We start from the raw sequence: 22,758 nt of genomic DNA on the forward strand, positions 1-22,758 counted from the left end.
AAATAGTGTCATCACATGCAAATCATTACTATGTAACAACTGGCCTTGTGATTATAATGCAAATATTACCCTAATCTGTTGTCATTTCTCATATTAGCAGTGGCAACCAAACATCAATCTATTACCACTGTCAATGTGTCAACTCTTATTCATAAAGTAATTCAGCCAAGAGTCCACAACTTCTTCACATCACATGAAGTTATGATTATTCTGTCAAATTGCCAGTAAACAACTATGATTACCTAGCTGTAATATCTATAAAATATGGAGGGTCACCATGCAATAGAAGTGACGCTGTAATGGGTACTACTCGTAAGCAAACATTATAATATTTAGTCAACGCATGACAAACCAATAAATGGATAGGCACCGATGCAATAAAATACGCTCTTGTTAGTTTTCGATGTCTCCGCCTCAATGGCATATTTGTAATTTCAGCAGGAAAATCGAGGCAATTTTGCGAAAACTCCGTGCATTGTCCAGGCCCCAGAACTAGAAATTTAAACTAGGATGGGCTAAAACGAGAGAAAGAGAGAGAGAAGGATGAGCGGTGGCCGCTCGACGGCGGCGCGAAGCGAGATCGACGGTCGTGCCGCGGTGTCCTGGTGGGACGGTGAGTCAGCGACCGAGAACGATAGACGGCGAGGCTGAGAGCGTTGCGTCCGTGGATTGGACGGAAGGAGGGCCGGCCCAGGAGAAGCAGTCGGGGCCGGTCCGGCCTTTCTCGGGCCCGTCCAAGCCCGAAATGCCGGGCCGGCCGGGTCTGTGCTTTTGGGCATTCTCTCTTTTTCTCCGCGGCACATCCCTAAGCCGGAGCTCAGAAGCTGTCGCCGGTGCAGGAGAACGCGCCGCGACGCGACGATCCCGAGGCCACTGCACGTATCGCCATGTGGGAGATGACGACGACACCCTAGCTCTCTCTCTCTCTCTCTCTACACCTCTGCGGTTGTTTCTAGACGAGCCATTTGGATGTCGGCGACGCAGAGGATACTCTGCTCTCTCAACCCGACGCTCCTCTGCCGCTCTCCTCTGCCGGCGGCGCTGCTGTCCAGAACCTTCCCCTCGCATCGCTCCCTCGCCTTCGTCCCTTCCTCCTCCTCCGCCCGTCATCGCCGCTCCGTCATGCCTCGCCATCAGGTTCGTCTCCTGCCCTGCCGCCGCCGGCGTCGTTGCGCGCGGATGAACTTATGCTTCGGGTGATCGACGAGCGCTTCCTTTCGCGCTTTTGAGTCCCTTTTTCTAGCGTTCGCGCGATTCTCGTCCGTCGACGTTGGATTCGCGATTATCAGCTTCCTTTGCTCTTTTATTTTTTGCGAGTTGAAAAGAGAAATGGAGTGATTCGCTTGTTGCCGGCATTACGGATTCAGAGAAATGTTTTTGTCTGGATGTGGTCGTGCAGAGAAAGGGTGGGCATGGAGAGCAGAAGTGGAAAGAGAAGAGCCCTTCCATGACAGCTGCTCCAGAAAGGAATATCGCATCGACAGTCGAGGCTGTTGCCAGCAGACTCGGAGAGTTAGATGTCGCTGCGGAGTCGGGTGGCGATGTTCATCCTCCCCAATCGGGCGGCGTCCTTCAATCGGCGAGCCATCGTGCTCCTTTCCAGGGCGAGAAAGCAATCTGGAAGCCCAGAGCCTATGGAACGGCTACTGGACCCTTGGAGATCGACGCCGAAAGTAAGACTCCGGATAAAGGAGCGGCGGAGGTGCAAGGGAATAGCTCCGGCTCGAGTGTGGCGCAAGAAATCTCCCCGGGTTTGAGTAAGTTATTCAGGACAAATTATTTGGAAGGCTTCTCCGTGGATAACTCTACGTATACAAGCGCCCAAATTAGAGCTACCTTCTATCCCAAGTTTGAAAATGAGAAGTCCGATCAGGAGGTATTCTTTTCTCACATCAGTCCCTTGTTATTTTGCTTTATCGGGATGTATGCTCCGTTCAGTTGTTAAGGGTGCTACTAACTTGTGATAAGTTATCTAGCACACAAGAACGTCTATAACAGTTTCCTGCTCCTTTTGGTGCATAACCTTTATTAATGGAAACCGAGTTTTGACTTGTTTTTATCTATTCACGTGTTTTCATTTTTTCAGATTAGGACAAGGATGATTGAGATGGTGTCAAAAGGGCTGGCAACAGTAGAGGTACACTGCCTTCCTAGCTCCATGCTTTCTCCTAGTAGGAATACATGTTTGCATTCGGCAAAGAGCGTTAACTTATATGTCCCAGATATTTGATGAAGCTCATAGCTTGTCGATGTTTCCCTATTGCATAAGCTGAAATAAGTAATTTTTTTTAGATAACTGCCAAGTGAGGCAGATGATGTTGTTTTTTGACCTGGGTTAAGTTACATCCATGCAGGTTTCCCTCAAGCATTCAGGTTCTCTCTTCATGTATGCTGGTCATGAGGGTGGAGCATATGCCAAGAACAGCTTTGGAAATATGTAAGCTGAAAAGCTTTCGGTATCTGTGGCACATTGAATTGAGTACTTAACAGATGTTCCTGTTGTAGATACACTGCTGTGGGAGTTTTTGTCCTTGGCCGCATGTTTCGGGAGTCTTGGGGTGTGGAAGCAGGAAAAAAACAAGCTGAGTTCAATGCCTTTCTGGAGGTGCGTGGGTATTTCACTCTAATGTTAGATGTCAATATCATTTCATTTCTCCTCGATGTTCAACCAATATTTACAACAATATGTGGAATTCCAAATTTTAAGTCTCTTCCCATGTAATACCCATGGAAACATGAAAATCAGTTTGCATCTTTATTACCATGTTTTTGGGATATAATTCATTGATTGATTTGAAGTCTTTTTCCCCTCATGGATTCTTTTTTCGGGTATTTTCTATCCAATTGGGCTGCTTGGAACTTAATCTTCAGCTCAAGCTTTTGTAGTGGCTAGTCCCTAGACCTTAAACTTGCTTAAGTGAGAGAAAGGAGTGTTAGAGATTCAAGTGGGGGGATCTTTTATTTTTAATTTGGTGCTTATACTTTTAAGTTTTTATAATTTGACTTTCCTTTATTTTATAATGAAAATTTCAAATCTTCAAGAACTTAATTCATTTTTGTGAATATTATATAGTTTTTAAATTCACAATAATATTTTTATTTTGGTGGAACGTCATTAGTAGTTGAGAAGTTGAAACAAATGGACCCTAAAATGGAAATTATTCAACTCTCTCTCTCTGTCTCAAGTGCGCGCGCGCGCTACTGCGTACACCACAAATGCAGTCATGTGCATATGGACATATGTAAAATGAAATATTTTGCTAGTGTAAACAAGCTACCACTCAAGTTCGCGAGTATCCTGTAATATGGAAATTAGGATTCCGACCATGCAGGAAATTTCCAGTTAGCAATGTTCATTGCCGTTCACATCATCGACACATGATGTTTGTAGTTTAAACTTTTTTATCGTATGCTTTACCTTTTCCAACAGCTTTATCTTTGATAATTCCAGGAAAACAGGATGTGTATTTCTATGGAGCTGGTAACAGCTGTTTTGGGTGACCACGGGCAGCGACCCCGAGAAGATTACGGTATCATTTTTTCTTTTCTACTTTGAGGTTCTTTGTTTGGAAGTATGCGTTCTGTATTTGAATCTTTAAAAATTTGTTACTGAATACATGGTTGATTGATTGTATGTGTGTTTTCTTATTTCTACTATGAGCGTCCTTCTGTTCTTGGAGTCATACAATGAGTTGGGGCTGGAAAACTTTTACATTTTTCTTGTGGTTATGGTTGATGTTTAGAGATTGACTGCCCATGGGTCATACTTTCCATCATCCACTGTTGCTATAGTCTCAAATCTTATCGAAAAGTTCAATTTCATGTTTTTCCATTACATGATGCCTCCATAAATATATTGATCATTGTATGAAAGTAGCGTTCGCAAGGATAGCTCTTTTAGATAGAATATTAAGTATACACATCCATTTCTATAGATAGAATTCTCCAAAAGAAATGGTTAAGCAAGAGTTAGTTTTTCTTACCGTTTAATTGTTAAGAACTTGACTTTGCATCGGCTAGTTTGCTTGATCTGTACCTTATATCACTTGCTAATAAGGCCCCTTCCTGATAATGTTAGTCTCTCATTACTGTTTCTTACGCAGATGAAGAAGTTTGTTTTGGTCATTATGTCTATTCTCAACATTTATCGATGTAGAAAAATATGAAAAGTTGATTATTTTGTCAAACCATTCTTTTACTTCAACAGTTGTAGTTACTGCGGTCACTGAATTGGGAAGTGGCAAGCCTAAATTCTACTCCACTCCTGAAATTATTGCTTTTTGTCGAAAATGGCGTCTCCCTACCAACCATATATGGTTGTTCTCAACAAGGTATGTTCACATAACTAATTTGCACCAGCCATCCCTTTTGATTAATTATTAGACAGTATGGATTTATCGATTGAACAAATTATCCTACCTTCTACAAGTACTATCTTCTTGCCTGTTTGATTTTAGTAATAATTTGCGCTCAGCAAAAGTTTTTTAGGAAAAACTACATCATCTTGTATGGAGTGAAATGACTGTTTTGCGCCATAGTTTAAACTATTTGAAAATGGGATAACAATGAATGTTGGCATATTCTTTAACACTCCCCTTTGCTTGTAAGATGGACCCTATGCAGGAGAGAGAGGATATGCCACTAGATAGCTATAGACTAGAACACACGGACTAACAGTAGGAGGGAGTGTGAGATTCGAACTCTTGATGTGAGCTTCATATCATGTGAAATGCCCTTTTCTTCCTAAAAGTTTAACCTGTATGGAGATAAGTTCACAATGTATACCTGGAATATTTCTTTATGTATCGCATCATTTCATGCATGTTAAAAGATTTGCACATGCTAACAGTTGTTACACCATTTTGTTGTTGTTATAAATAAATAGACATTATATCATTGTAGCAGTGGTGTTTGACTTGGACAAAGACGACTATCTAATTAATATGCAAGCCATACTAAAGTGGTTATGCTTAATGGATTTTCTTTGGCTATACTCAATATACAGTACAAAAGGCTTTTGGGGATGAATTTGGAGTTTTTTATGTGGTACTTAAACTGAATATCAGTTTGTGTACTGATGAGGTAAAAGTTATATGGATAATTGTGGGCAAGTATTCTGACAGCAGACTCTTCAAAGAAGAGTGTTCACCTTGTAGATAGATGCAGTGTAAGTGGACACCTGAGGTAGTCGACCCTATGTGAAGTCATTGTCCTGGGCTGAGACAAGTTCGGGTTTTTAGGTATTCATTGGTCTGAAGCTTCTCCTGTTAGGGAAGAGCTTTGCTCTTAAAGGAGTTTGTTTTGTAAAGAACAAAGAGAGAAAATCTATTCTTTTTCTCTTAACAATTTTTTGGCTTATTTGAAGGGGGAAGTCCTTGAAGGCTTTTGAAAGTGTGATTCTTTCGATGTGAAAAGTAATTACGGGCTGTCATTTTGGGTTCTTATGGCTACTGAACAAACCACTGGATAATTTTTGGGACTTTCAACATTCACTTTCTCCCTAATTTTTTTTTTTAAAGCAGTGGTACCCCTTGAATCTTATAAATTTTTCTATTTAGTTTTTGAAAAATCAACATCGTGGATAATTTGAAACATGTTAAGACTGAAGTTAAGGCCTACTCCCTAGGGTAAGTGTACTACTTTTGAACAAAAGTGTCTTGATAATATTAGGGGGAATTGCTTCTTATAGTGGAGAATTTGTAATGCTGGACCATTTGTTGGCTAACATGCATCTTACGGCTTATAGGATTCATTTGATTAAACTTTACTTCAGGCAAAATGAATTATTGACCGACTCTGCATACAATTAGGTGCAAGTAGATCTTTAGTTCAAGGGAAAAAAATGATTAGTGAATTTATTATTCGATTGGATTAGTGAACTGGTGATAGAAGGAAAAGAAAATGATGCAGAAGAAATTAATTAGAAGTTAAGAAATACATTTAGATTGGAACTACGCAAAAAATACATACATAGAGAAAACAAATAATCTTCAATTGGATTTACTGTCAAATATTATTGAGCTAATGTAAAGAAAAAATGTAGACCCCAAAAAAAAATTGATGTGTAAAAATGGACGTCGGAAAGATTCAGAGGTTGTATAATATTGGAATTAGTCAAAAAAAAAAAAAAAAAAAAAACCACACACTCAGAAAAGGAATCTTGAATTCTTTAATCAAACTTATCATTCAATGGAATTAGTGGACTAATAAAATAGGAAAATAGTTTTTGTCTTTATGAGAAATTAAAATAATAAATAAGAAAAAAATGATTTGTGAACTTACTATTTGATTGGATTAGTGAACTTATGAAACAAGGAAAAGAAAATGACGTGCAAGAAATCAGCTAGAAAAATCAAAAATACATTTAAGTTGAAATTAGACAAAAAGTACATAGTTAAAGAAATCGAGTTCCAAATTTTTCAATCAACAACTTTTGTAGGTAGACTAGACTAATTTGTGATTCTTCAGCTTCTTCTCTCTTCTGCTTTTGATTGCTTGTCCAAAGCTATAAATTCAAGCATCCCTTCTCATAAGTGCTTGTGTGCTAATTTGGGTTGCCAACAAATTTTATTTCTATTTTAGGAAAGCAGTGACATCATTTTTTGCTGCCTATGATGCGTTATGTGAAGAAGGAACAGCAACACCTGTATGTAAGGCTCTTGATGAAGTTGCAGATATTTCTGTACCAGGTAAATTGCTGAAGAGCAGGTTGATGTTGCTATTGTAAATGATTTAAGCTTCACCACTCTTGGTACAGCAAAGCTTTTGTCACCTACATTTTTTTTTTTTTTTTTTTGGGGGGGGGGGGTAATTGCAGAAGAAATTATGTATCTTAGACTTCTAATTTATAATTTCCCTTTTGTCATAGAACATTCATTGGCATCCTAAAATTCTGTCACTCTGGTTGATGTCTTTCTCGTTGGGGCACTATTGGTGACTTGGAATATCTTTGCAGGATCCAAAGATCATATCAATGTGCAAGGTGAAATCTTAGAGGGTCTCGTGGCTCGAATTGTAAGCCCCGATAGTTCAAAACATCTGGAACAAGTCTTGAAGGACTTCCCTCCTCCACCTAATGAAGGAGGTACTCAATCTTGTTCTCTTGACATATTTTTGTAAGTTGCAGTCACATTAGTTCGAATTATATCCAAATACAGTCCTTTTCAGTTGTTGAAGTCAACAGAATAATGCCTAATTTCAATAACATTCTCAGTTTATTTTTATTTTGCTTCTCAGATCATCTTGATCTGGGACCCAGCCTTAGAGAAATTTGTGCGGCAAATAGGACAGATGAGAAACAGGTGAGATTGAATTTGTCCAAGTAGTAGTATACTCTAAGCCTAATGTTCCTGAGATACTGTTGCTTTGGCGACATTGATGATATGAACGGCTTGATGATTTTTTATTTATTTTACTGTCCAAATTTAATTGCAGCAAATGAAAGCACTCCTTAAGGGTGTGGGTACCTCCTTTTGTCCTGACCATTCAGACTGGCTTGGGAATGAAACAGGCGATAACCATTCAAGAAATGCAGACCGATCCGTTGTGGCAAAATTTTTGCAATCACAGCCTGCTGACTACTCTACCACCAAGCTGCAGGTGAAATTCTGCGGTCAGATGAGATGTCTCTGCAGCAAAATTCTGCTTGCAATGTAGGATCTTGCTTTCTTGTTTGATGACACTTAATTCTGCTGTCAAACCAGGAAATGATTCGTTTAATGAAAGAAAGACGCTATCCAGCTGCATTTAAATGCTATCACAATTTCCACAAAGTCAACTCTATATCAAGTGAAAATCTTTTCTACAAGATGGTTATTCATGTTCACGGCGATTCAGTTTTCCGCAGATACCAAAAAGAGATGAGGTCAAGTTCAAGCCTACCTTCCTTCTCTTGGTTAATGGATTTCATTTGTAATTTGTATGTGTAATAGTGTGAATAAATGAACTTCAGGTCCAAGCCTGGATTGTGGCCACTATATAGAGGTAAGAACATGCTATTTCAATACACGCATTACCTTTCTTGTTTTACCATACGTCCTAACTCATGAATATTATGCCCTAGAAAGATCTGTCGACAAGAGGTTAATCTTGAATTCTGCAATATCTTGCAGGGTTTTTTGTCGACATCAATTTATTCAAGGCAAATAAAGAACGAGCTGCTGAAATTGCAAATAGCAATCTGGATATTGTAGAAAATACTAATGGTACTGCTGCGTCCCCAAAGGACAGTTTGGCGGATGATGATGCAAACTTAATGATAAAACTGAAATTTCTAACCTATAAGGTACACATTGTCCTTGCACAAGTATATTGAAAATTGTCTTTACCTTTAGTTGTAGCTGGTTGCAAATCAAAATGGTTAGTTATGTTAAGGTAGCTTTCAAGAGTTGTCGAGGAAAGTGTGTTGGCTTTGATTTTTTCCCCTAGTTTGTATTTCTTTCCATATTGGAAACATATAAAAAAATGGTAATGTGCAAGTCCCCTATGTGCAAGGTTAGGGGAGCATATAAACTTATGATATGCCAGCAGATAGCCTATAATCCTAGTCGAAGTTTTCTAGTAGATGTCCCCTAGCTTCAATGGGGCAATGATCTTTATTCTGACTCACCAATATGCCTCCAAGTTTCATCTCTATACCATGGTGGTACCCTCTATCAATTTACTTCTACAACTTAGTCTGTTGCTGAAGCAATCGATGTTTAGTTGCATTCTGTACCTTCACATTTAGAAAGCTGCTCTGAGTTGTGGGGGTGGCAAGATTGAGCTGTATCAGGTGAATTTGGTCTACTTTAGCACTTCTCAAACTCAGAATTGGCTCTATGGTCAGGACTTGTTACTCAGTTGAATTATATGGGGCTTGACTCAACAAGTTTCTGTACATGCTCAAGCTCAACTAAACTCAGATGCATTATCCAAAAGTAAATTATACTCTATCCCCAAGTTAACCAGAAACAGTGAACTTGAACTGGGATATCAATGTATGCAGAATAAAAATAAGATTATGCCTATATGCTTGGTTATTATGAAACACTAATATTTTTTAAACTCAACTAGGAGTGCAATGAGGCTTGAATTCGATTAAGTTCAACGCTCTACTGACTCCAACTTGATGTTTAGACCAACTTCTACGCTGCAATAGAGGATAGAGTTGACATTGCTGAATTTGCCAATTTTATGAGATTGTGAAGTCCAATGCGCTCATATTTTTTCTCTGGTTCTGAGTTGAGTTTCTGCTTTGATAAAAACAAAAACATTTTATACACCATTATGTGGACAAGCTATAAATTTTCAGAGTCAATTGTGTATTGAATTCAAAATTCTTAGGTGGTTTGGAACTTCTACTGGGGCCATAATTTCAATATTGCATTCCTATCAAAATTAGTTTTGGCTCATTTATGGAAACAAAGATTGATGATTATCTGTTGCCTATGCACAGTGATGGAGATGCAATCTGATATGCAAATAGCTGAAATACAATCTCACACATCATTCCGAATTTTTCCTGCAGCTCCGGACGTTTTTGATTCGCAATGGTTTGTCCATACTTTTTAAGCAGGGTCCAGCTGCATATAAGACCTACTACCAAAGGTAAGTGCAGCATTCTTGAGTAATGGTGTCTTGAAGCTTGGGACATTGCTAGATAGCTAATGCACATTTGACAAATTGCATTCATTTGATTACAATATTATTGTGGATGTTGATATATCAAGTGATTATTTATCAGTATGATAAGCACCGCGTAATAGGGTGCAATTCTATTAAAGTGTCGTCCCAGTGAGCTAGAGTATTGCTGGTTTCAAGCACATAGTTCTGTTATGATCAAATCATTGAGTAAGAGACTTAAACAATTGATTTTTGTTCAAGCATGTTTACCAAAAAAAGTCCTATTTTGACACTACAGACAGATGACAATATGGGGTACTTCACCTGGAAAACAGAGACAACTCAGCAAGATGTTAGATGAATGGTAACTTTCTTAGCAACTCTTTTTAGGATCTCTTTGATTTGGATTTCTCACATCCAGTGATCTTTAGGGCCGTTTATATCCGAAGGAAGTGTGGAAATAAACAGTTATCATCGTCGACATACCTCAGTGAGGCTGAACTGTTTCTAGAACAGTATGCAAAGCGCAGTCCGGAGAATCAAGCTTTAATAGGATCTGCTGGAAATTTAGTGAGGGCCGAAGATTTTCTTGCCATTATTGAAGGACGCAGGGATGAAGAAGGTGATCTGGAAACTGATCGAGAAGTAGCACCACCAAGTTCCAGTCCCTCTGCCAGAGACTCCATTTTGAAGGATCATGGTCTAATTGTATTTTTTCCAGGTGTGTTTGTCTTTGCTGCTTTTGTGTGTGTGGGTGTGGGTTTTTTTTTTTTTTTTTTTTTGGGGGGTTGGGGGTTGAAGAGAGAGAGGTCCTCATGATATTGTTTAAATTCTTAAATAATCTGCCAATAAAGGTTCAATGGCTTCTTTCAACTGAAGATAACTCTGCTCTCTACAATTGTCATGGTCGTTGGGCTGCATGAAGTGCCTTTTGAGCTAGAACTGTCTTTTCTTGTTGATGTGTGTGTAGTCACTTGAGCAGCATTTTGCTCCCGTTGGTAATCATATCCGCTATTTTGAAAGATTCTCGCAGAGGCTTTTGAAGAATCCTCCACAACAAGAATTTTAGGAACTTTGGTCACACAACAGTTGAATTGAGTCTGCAGCCAGTTATACATCTATTCTGTGTTCATTTGAGAATGGGTTTGCAGAACTATTTTGTGTTTATCTTAATAACAATACCTCATTCTTCTTTGTTAAGGCATAGTATCATGGCAAAAGCACGCTGCTTTAGGACCAAATTTTTTAAATGTTAGCTTCTTTAACAATCAGATTCTATCTCAGACTGCGAGTTCTCACAAGTTTCTTATATGTCCAGTTTTTGCAAGATCTTTTTTGATCTTAGTTGCAGCACTGACTTTGTTATTTCTTTCCTTTTGAATAACTAATTGATATCAGTTAGTTATTGGTTGTAGTAATAATAAATTGGTCTCCAAAAATTCTCTTCTTATGCTTCTTGTGGATAATTTGTGACTTCAGATGTGGTCATTATGTTTTGATTCTCATATCTCAGGAATACCTGGTTGTGCTAAGTCGGCCCTGTGCAAGGAACTATTGAGTGCCCCAGGTGGTCTTGGGGATGATCGGCCAGTCCATAGTCTGATGGGTGACCTTGTTAAAGGTATCGAACATTGTTGAGATGTCATCAAACTTATGCTTCTGAAGCAATTAGGCTTTTGGCCAAAAAAGAAAAAACGCAATTAGGCCGTACCTCATTTGGATTTCAATACTTTTCATTGGTTTAATTTTGGCTGTTTACTATTCGCAATGTGTTTATTGCCTTGAGGTAAAATAAGGAATGGCCTCTCCATATCTGTGCCTGTCTGCCCCTGTAAAAATTACGAAGGACTAGGCCTGTTCACTGAAGCCTGGCAAATTAGGACAACCTCTCTTTTCTGTAAGTCTTGAGTGACAAAGAATGCATGATCATCGGCATAGTATGATTAAAACTGAAAGACATTTGGATCTTTAGCTGTTGGCACCAGATGATGAAGCACTAGAAATTTACTGATAAAAAAGAATAATAAGTGAGGCATCACAAGAGAGGATTTTTCAAGTGGAAAGGAGTACATGTCCCATCACATTAACTCAGCTGAAAGAAGATTGTCTGCCCAGATTTTAGTAGTTGGCTTGGTCCTCATTTCACTCCACTATTTATGGTGTCACTTTGGTTGAAAGTTTTTTTTATATGACAGAAAATCTATTGCCATGTATAGGCTTACTGTATTTAATTCAAATGATTATCAATTTTTGATCCTCCTTGTACACTGTACTTCCCCTTAAAATGTTCACGTGTCTTGTCAGAACAATTAATGATGAAAGAATCTTACTACAAGCAAGTATTATGGATGCAAACACTTTTTTTTTTTTTTTTTCTCCTTATACATTTTTTGAGAGTTTGTTTCTCTGTATTGGCATATGCGCAGGGAAGTATTGGCAGAAAGTTGCTGATGAACGCAGGAGAAAACCCCATTCTATAATGCTAGCAGACAAGAATGCTCCAAACGAAGAAGTTTGGAGACAGGTGATTTTCTTTCTGTTTTCCCTTTAGATTATGATTATTTAGTCTAAAGCTTGAATTTTCTTTTTCATTTTCTACTGAGTCAGCTTATAGAAGATTGCTAGCTCCTACAGAACGCTAAACAATAGACTTCCTTGCCATTGACAATGGCAAGCTCTGCAATTACGGGTACCATACGAATATATGCTACAAAACTGAGTCAGTACGTCCTGCTTCAATGATCACTCCAGATTGACTCATTTGATTTTAGTTGAACTCAAGCTCGCCAAAAACTCAGTTAAACAAGCTTGCTAACCTAGTCAAGCTTTTATTATTTGACTCCAAAATCCTTCAAATAATAGTATATCCACTCATATGTTTAAGGGCAAATACTTCGGTGTGCTCAATCTCTTTTATAATTTTGTCATAATAAAATTGAATTTGAATATCTCAATTTTTTATTTATGTGAAATTTTAGATGGAGAGAAATTGTTATTCTCATTCATATCTTCTGGTGCTTTACAATGTTGTATTTATAGGCTAATATACAAATAAATCCTAGCAAACAAAAATAAAGGAAATTTACAATGTTGTATTTATAGGCCTATACAAATAAATCCTAGCAAACAAAAATAAAGGAAAGAAAGCCTAAAAATGGAGAAAAGCTAAAATCCCACAATTTGTGGGTTTACAGCTATAATCCCATGATTTGTGGGATCAAATCAGAATCAAAAACCTTCTAAAAAATCCTATGTATTTACAGTCATATAATCTGTCTATTTACAGCTCAACACTCCTCCTCAAGTTGGTGAATAGATATTTTCCATTCCCAGCTTGGAAATTAGCTCATGAAAACTTCCACCATTAAGCCCTTTGGTCAAGACATCCGCCACTTGCTGTCCTAAAGGAACATAAGACAAACAAATCAATCCCTCTTCAAGTTTCTCTTTGATGAAGTGTCTATCAATCTCAATATGTTTCGTCCTGTAGTGCTGCACAGGATTATGAGCAATATTAATTGCAGACTTATTGTCACAAAATAGCTTAATAGGACTCTGCCACTCAACCTTCAAGTCATCAAAAATGATTTTGATTCATAATAACTCACATATTCCTTGAGCCGCTGCCCTAAACTCAGATTCTGCACTTGATTTTGCCATCACATTCTGTTTTTTACTTCTTTAAGTTACCAAATTACCTCTAAGGAAGGTACAATAACTAATTGTAGATCTCCTGTCAACCATTGAGCTTGCATAATCCCCGTCTATATAAGCCTTGGGGCTCCTCTTGAAAAGTATTCCCTTTCATGGACAACTTTTAAGTAGTGTAGGACTCGATGAACAGCCTATAGATGTGATTCATTTGGATTATGCATGAATTGACTAATCAAGCTGACGGCATAGAAGATATCTGATTGAGTATGAGTAAGGTAAATTAACTTTACCATCAATTGTCGATACATTTCTCGATCCACTGTTGCCTCTTCTTTTGCTTCTATTAGCCTCTAGTTCAGCTCAATTGGAGTAGCTACTGGTTTGCAACCAAGCTTCCTAGTTTCTTCCAAAAGATCTATCACATACTTTCATTGTGAAATAAAGACTCTTGCCTGCCTGGAGTACGAAACCTCAATTCCCAGAAAATACCGTAGCTTCCCTAACTCCTTTATTTCAAATTAATCAAGCACTGTTTCAGCCACTGTTTCTCCATTTCATCATTGCCTGTGACTATTATGTCATCAACATACACAAAAAATGTTGTAACTCCCCCATGTCCGAGTGTTTTGTGAACATTATATGATTTCCCTGGCTTTGTTTATACCCAGATGCCTTCACGATTTTAGCAACCGTCCAAACCAGGCTCTAAGGTGATTGCTTGAGCCTGTATAATGCTTTCTTAAGTTTACAAACCTTTTCTTCTGTTGTCTTTCCTTCAAAATCAGGTGGGATGCTCATGTAGATTTCCTTTTCCAAATCTCCGTGTAAAAACGCATTACATGATTTCCTTTTCCAAATCTCCGTGTAAAAAACGCATTCTTTATATCATACTATTGAAGTTCCCAATCAAAATGAGCAGCTAAAGACAATAAAATTCTTACAGTATTCATTTTAGCCACTGGTGCAAATGTCTCTTGGTAATCCGCTTTATATGTTTGAGTGTAACCCTTCGCAACCAATCTTGCCTTGTATTTCTCCAGAGAGTCATCTGCTTTGTACTTTATAGTGAATACCCACTTGCAACCAACTAAATTTTTCCCCCTTGGCCTGTCAACAATTTCCCATGTTTTATTTTTTTCGAGTACTTCCATCTCTTCTTTCACGGCATTCCTCTATTCCTCTTTTGATAGTGCTTCAGACAAGATGTTAGAGACAACAATTGTGTTTAAACTTACAATAAAGTTTCTGCATGATGATGATAACCTATTAAGGGACACATAATTTGATAGTGGATATATCGGTTTTTTGGTGCACTCTCTAGTCCATTTTCTAACGGCAATAGGTAAATCAAGATCACTCTCAAGTGATATACTGAACTGTTCATCCAAAGGAGATTTAGAACTTATTGTGCTTTCATTGACAGTACCCAAAGTAGTATTTTGGACCTGCTCGTGTTGGAACGGCTGTCCTCCTTGAATACACCTGAGAAAATCTCTTAGAATCATGAATATGAGTTGGACTAGTGGGAATAGGAACAGAGATAGGTTGCTGTGTGGGAGATTGTGGTGGACAAGAGACAGGATGCAAGATAGGTTCATGAGCAACAGTGGACGAGTTTTGGTTGATAGGGACATTGGATGATAAATCTAAGTTATCAATGACACCAAGGTCCTTATCTTCCATGACTGAAAAATCCCCCTGAAGATAAGATTGTGAAAAATAAGGTTTATTTTCAACAAAAGCGACATCTGCAGAGAGAGAGAAATTTTTAGGAGGATGGTAACATTTATAGCCTTTTTGTGTTTGTGAGTAACCAAGAAACACACATTTGATTGCATGAGGATCTAACTTTTCTCGTTGATGATGATGAATGTGGACATAAGAAGTGCAACCAAAGACTCGAGGTGTAAGACCATTAGATGTATGAAGGTGAGGATAAAACTGAGAAAGAACTTCCATAGGGGTCTTGTGGTCTAATGTACGTGAGGGTAGTCTATTGATCATGTATGTAGCTATAAGAACATCTTCCCCCCAATATGCTTTAGGAACTTGTCCGTGAAACAACAAGACACGAGTTGTGTTAAGGAGATGGCTATTTTTCCTTTCAGCAACCCCGTTTTGTTGTGGTGTATTCACACAAGATGACTCATGGATAATGCATTCCTTTTGAAAATAAGAGGACAATACTTGATTGAAGTATTTTCTAGCATTATCCGACCGAAAGACCTTGATCTTGACCCCAAATTGAGTTTGAATCATGGAATGAAACGAAAGAATGATGCTACTCTTGAGTAAGAAAGTCCATGTGACCCTAGAGCAATCATCAATTAGAGTGACAAACCAACAAGCTCCAAAGATGTCTGGAATCATGGAAGGCCCCAAAAGTCACTGTAGATTAAGTCAAAAGGATTAGAACTACGGTGATTGCTAATAGGAAATGGTACACGATTATGCTTGGCTTATTCACAAACATCACAATGGAAGTCTTTAATATTCAGATCTTTAAACAAAGATGGAAACATAATACTCAAGACTTGAAAGGATAGATGACCAAAATGAAAATGATGAAGCCAAATGGCTTTTTTATTTGAAGTACTAAGAAACGACGAAGACAGATTATTCATGATCCTTCTTGTAGTGAGAGGTGTCTCAAGGTAGTACAGCCCATTTCATTCCTTAGCAAATCTAGTCCTCCTCTCCGAGTCTCGATCCTGAAAAACACAGTAAGATGGGTCAAAAATAGCTTGACAATGTGAGTTTCTATATTGAGATAAGACTGCAGATAGTTTAGGGACATGAGGAACATCTTTAAGGACAAGATTAGGTGTGATAGGAACATTTCCAACCCTTGCAACAATAGCAAGAGACCCATTTGCCACAATAATCTTCTTATTGCTAGGACAAGGTGTATAAGTGTTGAAATGGGATGAGGTGTGAATCATGTGGTTGGTAGACCCTGAATCAATAACCCAATAATTACTTGAGAGTACTAATGAGCATGCACCAGAGGGTTTATTAAGAGACCCTAACAAACCTCTTAATTTCTCAATTTCTTCATAGCTGAAGGTTGCTTTCTCCTGAACTTCTTCTTGACCAACTTTCTCAGTTAGGTGGACCCGAGGCCTTGGCTGTGTTGCCCGATTCACCCACTCTCAACCTAAAGTAGTTGGTCTGCCATTCAATTTCTAGCATTATTCTTTTGTATGTCTGGGCTTCTTGCAGTAGGCATACCACAAGTTGTCTCGATTGTCTTTCCTTGGCAGGTTACCTTTTTCATCAACCTTTCTAGTTGTTAAGGCTGACCCTTCTACAGCTTGCGGTTCTAGCATGATGGATCGACGGCTTTCTTCCACCCGAATCAAGGAAATTATTTCCTCTAATGATGGCACTTCCTCCTTGCCAAGTATTTGAATTCTGACTTGGTCAAATTCAGAATTAAGCCCGACTAAGAAATCGTAGACCTGATCCTTTTCAATAAAACTCTTTAGAATGGCCACATCATCTGGACACCGCATCTGAAATACTCGATAATGATCAAGTTCTTGTCATAAGTTCTGCAGAGAATTAGCATACTCGGTAACAGTCTTACCTCATTGCTTTGTCCCACTGGTTTTCACCTTAATTTCATACACTTGGGCTGCATCATGAGCCTTTGAGTACATCCATCGAATGGAATCCCAGATCTCCTTTGCGATTGGTAGAAACATACAAATGTCGCTTATGGCTGGTTCCATGGAATTCCATAGCCATGACATGATCATGGAATCAGCCTTATCCCACGCATCAAAATCAGGATCTCCTTTCTTGGGTCCTGTCCCAAGTAAATGGCTGAGTTTTCCTTTCCCCTTCAAATACGTCTTGACAAATTGTGACCACTTGAGGTAGTTCTTCTCATTCAATCTATAGGTTGGCCTGATCTTCTAAGATCAGCTGTCATGTGTGTTGAGACGACCTCCTCGGATGGTTCATGGTAGGACTTGTGGCTTTGGGTGTGATTTCAGATGTGGCCATTTTGGAGAGTGGATGTTAAGAAGAGAACAAGGGCAATAGTGCAGCTATGAAGATTGTGTAAAGAAGAAGGAATTTTTGGAGAATAATAGACAGCAAAGAAAACAGAAGAACTGCCGCAATGAAGGCTGCAATTGAAATCCAGAAATCTATTTCTGGAGAATAATAGATAGCAATGAAGGCTGAAAAACGCAACAATGAAGACTGCAATTTTAAATTCAGGAATCTAGCCTAGAGCTCTGATACCATGTGAAATTTTAGATAGAGAGAAATTGTTATTCTCATTCATATCTTCTGGTGCTTTACAATGTTGTATTTATAGGCTAATACACAAATAAATCCTAGCAAACAAAAATAAAAGAAAGAAAGCTTAAAAAAGGAGAAAAGCTAAAATCCCACGATTTGTGGGTTAACAGCTATAATCCCATGATTTGTGGGATTTAATCGGAATCAAATCAGAATCAAAAACCTCCTAAAAAATCCTATGTATTTACAGCCATATAATCTATCTATTTACAACTCAACAATTTAGAGATGAGCTTTAGCTGGAAATTTAATACTCAATTTAGCTCGAGTCAAGTTTTGAGCATCAAAATCTGAGGCAAGTCATGAATTGCTATGGTATGTAGTGCGGATTCGGGCATGCAGAGTACTAGTTTCTTAGGTTTGTGGTTTGGGGGGGTAGGCTTAGTTGGTTCTTTAATAGGGATCGTGGTCCGTTTGTCTTAGGTGGTATGTCCAATAAACTACACATACCTTGACACTTAATCATATTTACTCTTTTTCTGAAATTCTGTCAAATGCTTGAGCTAAAAAAGTTTGTGCAGCCTCAACTAGGTAAAAGATATAATTCAGGTGTCTTCTCTTTAATTTGAGCAACCCCATGTCTTACGCAATAATTGGGCCATATGGATTTGATCCTTCGGGCTTAGAATTTATTTATAGGAGCTTATCTTGAGTAAGGGGGTCAAAAAGTCAAAACCTTGGGAATTGTCAGATGCATAGCTTGAGGAGAGAAATTTTTTCTTCATCTTCTTCTTAATCAGAAAAGACCAAATGAGTAAGCCATAGCTAAGCCAAGAAGCATTCTAACTTCCAGCAGCTCTGTAGGGTATCAGGATCCAAAACTGGCAACCCAAGTGGCATATGGACTGTGATCAGGGTCAAACAACCCAGATGACATATAGTGGGTGTTCCCACGAATATGGAACAATTTCTGAAGGAACTTATTTGTGCTAATTTAGGTTGCAGTAGCTAGCAAAAGTGAATAAAAATGGCTCAATTTCATCAAAAAATTGCTGTGGTTTCTTTTAAACAAAACTTAAGGGTAATACCTTGCTATATAGCTAATTCTGCATTTTATTTGGTGGCAATATGAGTCAGTCAACTGATTGAGCAATGAAACTCTTTGGCCAGATTATTGAATAAAGTTAAGGGTAGTTACAGTGATGGTCCCTGAACTTTTCTCTCAATATTCGATGTTGTCGCAGAACTTATTCAATCTAGTTCGTGAACTTTTGGAAATTGATTTTTAACAACTAAAGCAACTCCATCTTTAAGCAACTACTATCAAAAGATGATGCTGCACATCTGATGGCACATGCTTCAAATTTCTTTCCTTGTAAAACCCCAATAACAATGGAAAAATACATGTCTCAATTTGGTCCTCTTCTTTTGCTGTTTCAGATTGAGGATATGTGCAGGAGCACCAAAGCATTGGCTGTTCCAGTTGTACCTGATTCTGAAGGTTGTGCTTTCTCACTAGATAAGCACTTCACTATATATAGAGCTGTTTGAAATTTCTGGACATTACCTGGCAGTATCCGCTTCTCTGAACTGTTGTGGCTGGTTCTTCAGATCGACAGTACAAATGTCCTAACAAGTCAGCAATATACACATTTTGTTATTACCAAATCCATAAATATAGTGAAGCTTCTAAAATACCTCCTCCTGGCTAAAGTAAAGCTCCTTGTGACTCCTTTTTGCTCCTCACAGTTTCCCTACCACAAGTAGCCTGCTAAAAAGAAATTTTTGCCTTCTCCCCCTCATTTTAGTGCTTGAAGCACAGTGACTTTCTTGGGGTTGCCTGTATATGAAAGACCAGTTTTTTGGACTAGTCTACTACTTATTCTCCGTTTGCTTTGCAGAAAATGAATGATTCGAAAAACATTCACCTAAAAATGATTGCTTATATCACTTACAAAAATTAATTAACAAAAAATATTTTTATCATCCACGAAAATGTTTAGACGTAAATTGTTGCGGATAATGAAAATATTTTTTGGCTAACTATTTCAAGCAATACAAACAATCATTTTTAGGAAATTTTTTTCCAAATCATTCATTTTTCACAAAACAAATGGAGCCTTAATGGAAGATAATTTTGTTATTGATGAACTTTTTATTTTCCTAAAAAATGGCCTAGAAAATGCATGTTGTCATCATGGTTCTTCAGGAATCAGGAGTACTCTTCAAATCCATTTGCACAAGTAATGTGCCTGTATTTTTCTGGGTTGATTGTACCTCATAAGAGAATCTGAAGCTTTCTACTTGAGACATATGCTCTTTTGGTTACTTTGTAGTTTCCATTGAGTAATTGACAGTTATGTGATTCTTCCCCATAGTTCCATGGTTATGTTACAAGGAAGAATTAGAGCATCATTGGAACATTTTCCCCACAGTCTTAAATGTCCTTTTTGCACTCCATTTCCTTCATTAGATTGACTGGTGAATTATGTGGGGCTTCAATAACTTCTACTGCTTTGTTCTTGTCGTCTACTCATTTATTTCTTCATGTACACTCTAATTAGCTGTTATGATTGCTGGTGTAGATTATGCTACATGTAACTCTTGCAATCTTGTGTGTTAGGTTGTTGATGCAATGCACAATGCAAATGACTTGTTTTCAAACTTGCCTTTGAGTTCTTTTTTTCAAGTGTATTAGGCAATATGAATCATTTGACTGTTCCCAGAAGAATTAATCATGGTTTCTTGCAGGTACGGATTCCAATCCATTTTCTCTTGATGCATTAGCTGTGTTCATGTTCCGTGTGCTTCAGCGGGTTAATCATCCGGTAAGAATTTGTAAAGTGTTTCGAAGATTAGTTACTCATTATCATCTTTTACTGATGCATTATCTAATGCTTTTCAATTTGGAAGGGTAATCTTGACAAGGCATCTCGAAATGCTGGTTATGTGCTTCTAATGTTTTATCACCTTTATGAGGGCAAGGTATGAACCTGCTTTTCTTCCAAGATAAACTTCATGGCATTTCTCTTAGTGCAATGTCAATGAGACTGTTTGAGGTATTAGCTGATCGGTGTTGATATGCTTCAGAGTCGTGGAGAGTTTGAGAGTGAACTAGTTGAACGATTTGGCTCAATTGTGAAGATGCCCTTGCTGAAATCTGATAGGTAAAGTGACTCCTTGGTTCATTTTAAGCTTGATGTCTGTAAATGTGATCATGCAGTAAGCCAAATGCAGGTAACAGTACACAAGGGATGAAATCTCCCTACAACTACGACACATATTTTTCTTGCCTTATTAGAAGATCATTTTTGTTGCTGACACTTAAAAATAAGTGCTGTTGAATGCACAAGTAAGGTTACACAACATTTTCAAGAGTTGCATTTGTTATAAAACCATCAGTTACATAAGATTCATGTGGGACAACATTATTATGCAAGAACATTTGAGGGTCGATTACCACGGCATGGTTTTGTTGCATGTTCAGATTCTTTTTCTTCAGTAGTGAGAGGGGAGAGAGAGAGAGAGAGGTGGGGGAGTTGGTTGATGAAGATGTGAAAGTAGGGGGTAGACAGTCTGGGAACTTATGTTGTTTGCACCTCGAAAATGTTTGCCGTGTCAAGTTAGCTAGCATTCTCTAGCTCTTACCTGAAAGTTAAATCATTGCTGCATTTCGCTTTGCTTATGCAGGAGTCCTCTACCTGGTCCAGTCAAATCAGTTTTGGAGGAGGGACTTAATTTATACAAGCTTCATACAATGAGGCACGGGAGGTTAGACCTTTCTATGGCTCAGCTTAACCAATAGATGGCTATATTTGTTTCATATTGTGCTCCTCTGCAGTCACTTTGTGGTCATTGAAGTTGCAGTCCACTAGATAAAAATAGTGTAATACTTCCTTTTAACAAGCAAGCCCAGTTCTCTGATGTTCATTTCTGAGCACCGGTGGACTAAATTGTATAAAGAACTAGTGGAGCCTTGTTACTAGCATTTCTATAACTGCATGAACATTCTGAATGTTTATTCCAAGAGATAAATTGGTTCTTGTCTTTTGGTGTACTGACTGATTATGCATTCCTCTCTCTTTGATTTGGTGAATTACATGATCTGTATTTATAGGTTGGAGTCCAACAAAGGATCCTATGCAAAGGAATGGTCTAACTGGGAAAAGCAATTGCGGGAGACATTACTCAGCAATGCTGATTATCTCAACTCTATTCAGGTCCGTATACTCTCTTTTGTCCTGTCACATCCTCTCTCCATTCCACTTCTCAACAGTGAGAAACATGTTTTTCCTACGATGTCACTTCTCCAGATGCCATTTGACTTTGCTGTTAAGCAAGTATTGGAACAACTGAAGAAAATTGCCCAAGGTGATTACACAGCGCCTAGTACTGAGAAGAGGAAGCTAGGAACAATTGTTTTCGTTGCTGTCAGCTTACCCGTGACACACATACAAAAGCTTCTTAATGATGTAAGTGGGACAAAGCATCTGCCAAGTACCCTTGGCAATGCCTCGTCTTTGTTAAACCTTATGCGAATCTTGTCTATTAAATTTGTACTTCTTTTGTTACTGACAATTTTGCTGTCATCTCCCTGATTACTCCAAGCAGTTGGCTGAGAAGTACCCAAACGTAGGAACCTTCCTGCGAGACAAACACTTGGACAGCAGCCTCCAAAGGGCCCATGTCACTCTTGCTCACAAGAGAAGTCATGGCGTTACAGCTGTAGCTAGCTACGGCCTCTACCTCGACCGAGATGTCCCTGTGGATCTTACAGCTTTGCTCTTCAACGACAAAATGGCTGCGTTCGAAACTCGCCTCGGTTCTGTCGATGGGGAAGTCATAACCTCCAAGAACGAGTGGCCGCATATTACCATATGGACAGCGGATGGTGTTCCGCCCAAGGAGGCCAACACCTTACCCTCCTTGCTTTCAGAGGGTAAGGCTACGCAAGTAGAAATTGATCCTCCGGTCACCATCTCTGGTCTGCTCCAATTCTTTTAGGCGAGCTAATTTCCCTCATTTTTGCCCGTGTTGGAGGGGAAATTCCCACAAATTTTATCGCCCGAGAGACTTTGTATAGGTCGGCTGTTACGTATATTTACTTGTTTCGTATGATTTGACCAAATAGATACGAATTTTGCAGATTCGTAGAATGTATCGTTGTATCTATTAACTTAATGCGAGTTTCCTTTCTGAAATTTAATGAAATAAAATTGCTTCTTCGCACTGCTTCAGATTGTTGAG

The 22,758-nt window shown here is 38.5% G+C and overlaps 1 protein-coding gene across 1 annotated transcript; it reads left to right on the forward strand.

The window, feature by feature from the left end:
• Nucleotides 1-812: 812 nt before the first annotated feature.
• LOC104432846 (tRNA ligase 1) lies at nt 813-22,748 on the forward strand. The gene is made up of 27 exons (XM_010045401.2): nt 813-1,137; nt 1,400-1,876; nt 2,087-2,137; nt 2,355-2,437; nt 2,506-2,605; nt 3,452-3,530; nt 4,208-4,331; nt 6,583-6,689; nt 6,956-7,084; nt 7,237-7,301; nt 7,435-7,599; nt 7,704-7,864; nt 7,952-7,983; nt 8,112-8,284; nt 9,509-9,588; nt 9,902-9,967; nt 10,035-10,324; nt 11,117-11,224; nt 12,030-12,127; nt 18,952-19,012; nt 20,263-20,339; nt 20,425-20,496; nt 20,602-20,678; nt 21,202-21,282; nt 21,629-21,731; nt 21,825-21,983; nt 22,123-22,748. The coding sequence occupies exons 1-27, from the start codon at nt 970-972 to the stop codon at nt 22,513-22,515; spliced, it is 3,579 nt and encodes a 1,192-aa protein (XP_010043703.2). The 5' UTR covers nt 813-969; the 3' UTR covers nt 22,516-22,748.
• Nucleotides 22,749-22,758: the final 10 nt, after the last annotated feature.

This window comes from Eucalyptus grandis, chromosome 2 (assembly GCF_016545825.1).
Source record: "Eucalyptus grandis isolate ANBG69807.140 chromosome 2, ASM1654582v1, whole genome shotgun sequence".
NCBI classification, from domain to species: domain Eukaryota; kingdom Viridiplantae; phylum Streptophyta; class Magnoliopsida; order Myrtales; family Myrtaceae; genus Eucalyptus; species Eucalyptus grandis.